Source organism: Odocoileus virginianus, chromosome 2 (assembly GCF_023699985.2).
Source record: "Odocoileus virginianus isolate 20LAN1187 ecotype Illinois chromosome 2, Ovbor_1.2, whole genome shotgun sequence".
NCBI lineage: Eukaryota > Metazoa > Chordata > Mammalia > Artiodactyla > Cervidae > Odocoileus > Odocoileus virginianus.
Window position 1 is genome coordinate 94,017,933 of NC_069675.1, and position 7,896 is coordinate 94,025,828.

The 7,896-nt window shown below is 59.2% G+C and overlaps 1 protein-coding gene across 1 annotated transcript; it reads right to left on the reverse strand.

Annotated features, from left to right (window-relative positions):
* Nucleotides 1–1,679: 1,679 nt before the first annotated feature.
* PTGES2 (prostaglandin E synthase 2) lies at nt 1,680–7,265 on the reverse strand. The gene is made up of 7 exons (XM_020874836.2): nt 6,960–7,265; nt 5,467–5,664; nt 4,717–4,775; nt 4,202–4,351; nt 3,738–3,938; nt 3,329–3,446; nt 1,680–2,318 (listed from the first exon to the last, which is right to left on the reverse strand). Exons 1-7 carry the CDS (start codon nt 7,227–7,229, stop codon nt 2,196–2,198), a joined length of 1,119 nt encoding a protein of 372 aa, XP_020730495.1. The 5' UTR covers nt 7,230–7,265; the 3' UTR covers nt 1,680–2,195.
* Between the last annotated feature and the right edge of the window lie 631 nt (nt 7,266–7,896).

Sequence of the window (7,896 nt, forward strand, 5' to 3'; positions counted from 1 at the left end):
AGGAGGAGAGGGGTGGTGATGAGCAGCTGGGGTCTGGCCTGCACCACGGGGTCTCCTTAGCTGGACCAGGCCTCCCGAGGAAGCCAAGGCTGGGAGACCCAGTCACCAGATTCAGCAGGAGGAGCAGAAAAGGTAGGGAGCACACGGTGGGGCTGTGAGACATGAGACCCTCCCCAGGCCACGGTGCCACGGACTGAAGGGGGATGCCTTATCCCGAGCAGGTCACATCAAATGCTCCCTTTGGGGATTCTGGGACTGAGACAGAGTAAGGCCAGCCAGCCTCCTTGAACAGCTGGAAGAGTACTAAGTAATTCCGGGCGGGTGACGTGGAAAAGGCCATCTGTGAAGAGAAGGAAAGCGGGGAGGGGAAGGGATATAGGAAGGCCTCCCCCAGCACGTCATGGCACTCCTGGCCTAGTTCCTGCCCAGGTGAGGGAGGCTCTAGGGCCATCGTAGGTCCCTTGGGGACTTAAAGGCCCATCAGTGAAGGGGGAACAGCATCCCGGACAGTGGTGACTCTGGAGACCTGAACACCTGTTGGCCCCTCAGAGGCGGCTTCCATAGCTCCTCATCCCTCAGACGTGTGGTGTGACCTCAGGCCTCAGCTTCCCACCTTCCTGCCACAGGAGCACTCTGCAGACGCAAAGACCCCGCCAGTGTGACAGGGTGACAAGGGCAGATGCCCACAGCGGGAGCCAAGACAAGCAGGTGGCAGACGGCCCTGCAGAAGCTGAGGCCACTGCCTCCCCACATGGCGCTGTCTGCCTCCAGAGGGCTTCAGGTCGGTGCTACCTTATCTGTTCAGTTCAGTCACCCAGTCATGGCCGACTCTTTGCGACCCCATGGACTGCAGCATGCCAGGCCTCCCTGTCCTTCACCAACTCCATCACCAACCTTATTTGAACGTGTGCTAATACAAAGACCATGCATTATTTCTATGTTTTAAAAAAAGTTAAAGAAAAAAGTTAAACTTTCCTGAGGGGGTCTGAGGGAGTTGGCCTATCACTCCCCAACAGGGAGGCCCCAGCAGGTAGTGATCAGCTCACTGGCTGGCTGTCCAGCCTCTGGAGGGCGACCTCAGTGGACCAGCATGCCCATCATCTGCTGAAACCAGGAAGGCAGGGACCCCACAGCCCCTCCTTGTCCCAGAGCTGCTTCTCTTTATAGACCCCTGTCCTACCGTGCATCCCCTGAAGTCCCAGGCCTGGGACTGAAGCCCTGGGTGGCCATCCATGGCCGGAGGGCCTCGGAGGGCCCCGTATCCTCTGACCCCTGGTCTCCTGGTGGGTAGAGGACTGGAACAACTCCAGGCCCCGCTGAGCCGGACATCCTTCCACACACTGACCTGCGTCTTGCAGTTGAACCCTCTCAACTGCCCCTGGAGGTGGGGACCATCCTTGTGCCCACTTGACAGAGGAGGAGACTTGGGCTCAGAGAGGGGTGCTGCTGGCCTGCCCAGAGTCCCACAGCCAGTGGGGAGCAAAACCAGACCCGCGCCCCAGGCCATCTCTGCACCTCCCTGCTGAGCATCCTGTGGCCATGAACCCAGGGATTCCGGGACACAAAGCCCGCTGAGCCTTTCACCCAGGCCTGACCCTCGCTAAGCCCTGGACAAACAGTATTAATCGCCAGGGCCGCCTTCCCTAACCTGCACTGACCTCCACTACAGCGCCACCACGTGGGGAGCTGCAAACCTTTTCTTTATTGCAAACGTGATATACAGTCCCGGGGGGGCCGGGGGGCACCTGGAAACAGCAGAAACCAGAGGGAGCCAAGGATGGGGTCTCCCAAAACCGAAGGGTCCCTGCTTCCCTTGCTCAGGGCAGGAGCCTGACCTGACTCCCACCACGCAGCACAGACAGGGCAGCCTTGAGAGCCCCAGAGAAGGCTGAGAGCAGGGAGGCCCGGCAGGGAGTCGGGGAGGGTCAGCCCCTGGGGCCAGTGTGGAGGGAGGTAGCCTTCCGTGCCCCGTGGATGGAAACCAAGCCTGGGCTTTGTCTCCCAGGGCCCCAGCAGACATCCAGTGTTAGAAGCGAGGGGGCTGCCAGGGTGGGGTGCGCAAGAGGCCGAATGATCCTGTCCCCTGCTGCGCAGTATCTCAGCGTCGCCAACTGCTGGCCCAGCGGCCCTGGTCCTTCGCAGCCGGCATCTTCTGCTGTTTCCGCCCTCCCCCGGCAGCGACCACAAGGCTGAGCTCACTGGGGGGCCTCGGCGATGGCCTTCTCCACCCGCAGGTACCAGGGCTGGATGTGAGTGTGACGCATGAGGTCGTCAAAGGCCTCCAGACCCTCCATCACACGCAGCACGCCGTAGACTGCCTGGGGGTGGGTACAGAGGGGTGTCCACACCGGCCCATCACCTCCCCTCTCTGAGAGCCCCATGACCCATTCTAGGGAAACAGCAAATTAGCCAAGATGGGTGGTCAGGCTCTCTCGCCCCATGCCCTCTGGCTTTCGCCCCATGTTTTGTCAATAATGAATATGTAAGGGCTGAGATCACTTATAGCACTGTGTGTGAACCTCACTAGGTACTCGCTTGGCCACGGGCTACTTTGGTTCTGTAAGCACATATAAGCTCCACCTGGAACACCCCAGCGGTTGTGTTGTGTTGTGTGTGCTTATGTTATGTCTGCTGCTACAGCTGTGGTGCCAGCCAGGAGAGAATAAATGCGTCTGCAGTTCCTACGGCTCCCTGAGCTTTCTTCCAGCCTTGCAGCTCGGGCCTCGTCTCCCCTGGGTTCAGCAAACAGTGCAGTGTGAACAGCAAGACAATTGGCGTCATGAACAGGATCAGCAATACAATTGGCGTAGTCGGCAGGATTAGTGAGACACCCACTAATGGGCCAGTTTTGCACATGGGGCTTTGAATGAAGTGTGTGGGCTGGTTGCAGGTTTTGCCTGCCCTGCACCCACATCCCCTTTTCCAGGCAACTAACCGCATTCCCCCCCCCACACACAAACTCAAGAATTTCCTCTGAGAAAATGCCCTCCCCCACCCTCAGGTCCTGAGATTTTAGAAGAGGGGACCCCATTACCTGCTCCAAGACCTGAACCTCACAAGCCACATATTCTACCCTGGTAGAACTACTTCAAGGACTGGTACTGAGGTCAGGCTAACAAGACCCTGTCACGGTACTTTTTGCTAGGTAGAAGCCTGGAGCACTTGTTTTCCTTAAGCCCTTGACAATCAGTGGAGCCAGGTGCCCCTGGGATGGAGGAGCTGTGAGATGCAGGTGTTGACCACACCTGGGTTTTCCCAGCCTGGGCCTTCCCCACACCCCAAGGAGAGACCCTCCGATATGTGCACCCCCTGCCGCCACCACACTTACCAGATCAGCCAGGTTCGGCTTCTGGCCGCCCATGAAGGGCCGGTCTTTGCCCACAGCTGCCACCCACTTGTTGGCAGCCTCGTAGAGATCCTCCCGCACGTCATCCCGGAGGTGGTGCCTGGGCAGGGATGGAGGAGAAGTCCATCAGAGCACTCTGAACCCTGGCACAGGTGGGGAGCGCGGGAAGGCCCGGGGACCAGCACAGCTCTCGGGGCAGGGGAGGGGAACAGAGTAAGGTACAAGACAGAGACCCAGAACTGGACTCCAAGGCCAGCCCTGCTTCCCCTGGGGTGGGGGAGGCAATCAGGAGTTTGGGGGTTTGAGTCTCAGATGGGCTAATGCTGGGGGTGGGGAAGCCCCCAGGTGCATGCATGCGTACCCACCCAAGCATCCACATGTGCACCATCACCTGCGCTTGAGCCGCTTGCTGATGAAGTACATGGCAGCTGCGCCCACGTACTTGGCCATGGCGCCCTCTACGGTCCCAAAATTGCCCTCCTTGACAATGTAGTCAAAGGAGGCCAAGGCCTCGGCCGGCGTGCGGTACACGTTGGGGGAGATGATGTGTACCAACCAGTCGTCCGCCCACTGTCGCCACTTCATCTCCTCCCTGCGGGCGAGGGGGACAGAGGGCAGGCCAGGTGGGCTTCCTGAGCCAGCATCTCCTCTCCTCCCTGTGGGCAAGGGGGGCAGAGGGCCGGCTTGGTGTGCTTCCTGTGCCAGCACCCGGGGCGGGGAGAGGCACAAGGAGACTCAGTCCCGCCCGTGGCCCAGCCCCAGCCCTCAAGGCTTATAGCATCTCGCTCAGCCCAGTCCTCTCGGGGGGAGACCACCCCCTCCCCATACCCCAGGCCCAGCCCCGGCCCCACTCACGTCCTGGCCTCCTTGCCCCCATACATCCGCTGGGCCTCCTTCTCATCCAACATGAGCCAATACTTGTTGCAGAACTCGGTCACCTCCTTGCCCTGGTCGTTCACCGCCTTCATGGGTGGATAGTAGGTGATGATGTCCGCCAGGGGTTGCCTTTGGGAGACATCTAGAGTTTACCCTGACTCTCTCTTCTTCCCGGAGACTAAGCCCTCACCTCCTCGGAATGAATAATACCTCCCCAACCTGAGTCAACCCGCAGAAGCTTCCCACCCTCTTGTGGGTGACACAGGAGGTCCTGCAGCAAGAGGGATTTGGGGCAGACTCTGGAAGCACTTCCCCGACAGAGGGAGATTCGCGGAGGAGAGGAAGGGGCAAATCTCAGAGTGACACCCACAGCACATTCTGGACATCTAAGCCGCAGCCCCACCCCCACTCCCTGGAGGAGCCCAGGGGAGGCCTCCCTGAGACAGGAGAGGGCGTGAGACATGGTGCCAGCCTGGGCCGCAGGGGCTCCTTACCCCGACACCAGATAGGTCTTGAGGGCGCTGATGATGACAGAGGAGTCGTTCAGTTGTTGCTGGAGAAGAGGATGGTTTAGATCAAGGCTGGGAGGGGTGGCGGGGACTGGCTGACTGGCCACTGGCTGGATCACCAGGGGCTCTTCTACAATCCTGACACCCAGGCATTCTGCAGGAACTGGTCAGGGGGATCCTGGGTGTTGTGTCCCTGTCCCTGGGGGTTCACCCCGAAAACTGATGCTCATTGAGTTCTATCTTCCCCCAGGTCCCAGTCCCCACCATCAGGGAAGCCTGTCCTATGTAAGGGAGACCCAAGTGTGGCTAATGGAGAGGAGGAGGTGGGAAGGACCCAGGATCTGAGCCCTGCCGCCTCTCCCACCTGGCCTCCTGGGCACTGAGGGGCTGGGTGGACTCAGAAGCCTCAGACTAGGAGCCAAGCCCTACACCCCACAGGGTACAGTTCTCTGTCGATCAATGAAGCCAAGTCAGAGAGGCTAAGTGACTGGTCCTAAGTCACACAGCCAGGGAGTGGCAGAGCCCCTCCTTGAACCGAGGCCACCCAGACTTCAGAAACCACGTTGTTAAGCTCTGTGGCGCTCTGCCTTCTTTAGTTAGACTCACTGGTTTATAATCCTCAGCGGAGGCCTAAAGAGCCCACGTTCCTCCCAGGACTGCAGAGCAGGGTCTAGCTCAGGGCTGTTCCAGGACAACCTGAGACTCTGGGGCAGGGGGCAGGTCCCCAAGGCTCACCAAGCTCTCTCCTTCCTGGGCCATAACGATGGGCACCTTCCTGTAGGAGGAGAACTTGATCTCGGCCCGGCGCACGGGGTTCACCTCCACCACCTGGTAGGGCAGGGCGTGGAAGTCGAGGAAGGCGCGGACCTTGCTGCAGAAGGGACACGTTTTGTACTGGTACAGCGTCAGCTGCAGGCGGCTGGACAGGGAGAGCTGGACGAGGAGCAGAGGAGGAGCTTCTGAAGCCGGGGGCCCAGGCCCTGGCCCCAAGCAAACCTTTCCCAGGGGAGTTTTCCAGTGTGTCTCTGAGAATTTCGGGAAGAATGGGGGATGGGTGGCAGGGAGGTGGGGAAGGGCTCTTGCAGCGGACAGTTCAGCCTCAAGCGCCCATCCAGGGAAAAAGTCTGTTCTGTGTAGGAGGGATCTTCTCATCTCTGTCCAATGCTAGGCAGACATCTCTCCGCTCTTTCCGGTCCCAAGGAAATGTCAGCCACCAGCAGGTGTGTGCCCCCCAGATGCAACTGTTTCAACTTGGGAATGCCCACCCCTACTCCCTAGCATGTCTGGGTGAGGGGGCAGAGCCCAGCGTTTGGGTGGCGGTGGTGGTGGTGGTTCGGTCGCTCAGTCGTGTCAGACTCTTCGCGACCCCATGGATTGCAGCATGCCGGGCTTCCCTGTCCTGCACTATCTCCCAGAGTTTGCACAAACTCATGTACAAAGCCCCAACAGGAGAGGGTGGAATCTGGGCCCCTGGCCTTCATAGAGCAGGAGAGCCCCAGGTGAGCTTGCCGCATACTCACGTTTGAAAGTCACAGCTGCAGTCCCCCTCCCCCATTGTTTCGAGATGGGAGACTGAGGCTGGGCCATGGAGGTGGGTGGGCAGGGAGACATAGACGACTCTACTCGCCATCTACCTGCTCCTGTTCCCAGGGATTCAGGAAAAGGGCGCCTGTGGGGGTGTGGTGGGGATGCGGGCTGGCGCTGTGTACAAAGCATAGCAAAGGGCAGCTGGGCTGCCTCGCCTGGGGGAACATACCCTTGTTCCTTGTCTCAAGGCCTGGAATCTAATGGTCATCAGTTTTGTAAAAATACTAACAACACACACTAATAATACACTAAAATAGACAACCTCAGGATTTGGAGACAGGGGGAGGGGGAGGGAGGCGAAAAATATTTGGAAAATGATAAACCGTGCAAGAGACTCCCTTTTCAGTGATTTTCAAATCTTCCCATTAAAAAGTCTTAAAACACGTTTGTAAAACGACTTTAAAACAGAGTCTGTTCCAGTTAGCAGCATCAGTAAGGCCCCATTTCACAGGTGAGGACTTTGAGGACTGGAGGGCTTAAAACCAAGTCACTCGCTCAAGGTCAAGAGGCGACAGAGGAGGTGATTCCTGACGCCGCCAGTTCCCATAAGTCCCGAGGTTCCGCGGTCACCCCAGGGCCCCTACCCAAGGGTCGGGCTTTACCTGTGCGGCTTGCTACCCAAGCCCTTACCTCGGGCTTACCTGTGAGGCCGAGCGCTCTGCGCGGAGGTCCTGGGCACGCAGGTGCCACCGCGCCGTGTGGTATAGTCCCAGGGCGCCACCCAGGGCCAGCGCCGCCGCCCCCAGAAGCCGTGGACCCCCCTTGCGGGCCGTAGCGGCGGGGCCTGAGCCTCCCGCTGCCCTGGTGAAGCCGGCCCGGCCCTGAGCGTGGAGTCCCAGCGCCGGCCGATCGCCCAGCCTCCAGGCCACAGCCCGCCCATGGGGCCACAGCGCCCGTACAGCGTGGGCCATGTTTGCTCCGCCGGCGCCGCGGAAGGGCGCGAGAAACAAAGACTGCCTTGGCTCCCTTGAAGGGGCGGGGCCAGCCGGTTGCCAGGGGTGACGGTGACGCCGAGCGGGGCGGGGCAGCCCTCGTGGGACTGAGCGTGCCTCCCCGGCACCCAACTTTAAAAACATCTGTTTAAAACTTTTAAAACATCTGTCAGAAACACCTGAGGATGTCTGCTAACTGCCCCCGGGCTTCTAGAGTGTAGACGTAACTGGGCTCGGTGGTGACCCGGAGCCGAATGCAGGAACTCAGGCATGCAGCTCGCCTTGTGACCCTCAGTTCAGTTCAGTCACTCAGTCGTGTCCGACTCTTTGCGACTCCATGGATTGCAGCACACCAGGTCTCCCTGTCCATCGCCAACTCCCGGAGTTTACTCAAACTCATCTCCATTTAGTCGGTGATGCCATCCAACTATCTCATCCTCTGTCGTCCCCTTCTCCCCTCGCCTTCAATCTTTCCCGCCATCAGAGTCTTTTCAAATGAGTCAGCTCTTCGCATTAGATGGCCAAAGTATTGGAGCTTCAGCTTCAACATCAGTCCTTCCAATGAATATTCAGGACTGATTTCCTTTAGGATGGACTGGTTGGATCTCCTTGCTGTCCAAGGGACTCTCCAGAGTCCTCTCCAACA

Excerpts from the sequence above, each read along its gene's own strand:
- PTGES2 (XM_020874836.2), bottom strand. The coding sequence starts at position 7,229 with ATGGCCCACGCTGTACGGGCGCTGTGGCCCCATGGGCGGGCTGTGGCC. Across the intron at positions 4,352-4,716 it reads AAGACCTATCTGGTGTCGGG|GCAACCCCTGGCGGACATCA; the intron begins GTAAGGAGCCCC and ends TGTCTCCCAAAG. Across the intron at positions 2,319-3,328 it reads AGCCGAACCTGGCTGATCTG|GCAGTCTACGGCGTGCTGCG; the intron begins GTAAGTGTGGTG and ends ACCCACCCCCAG.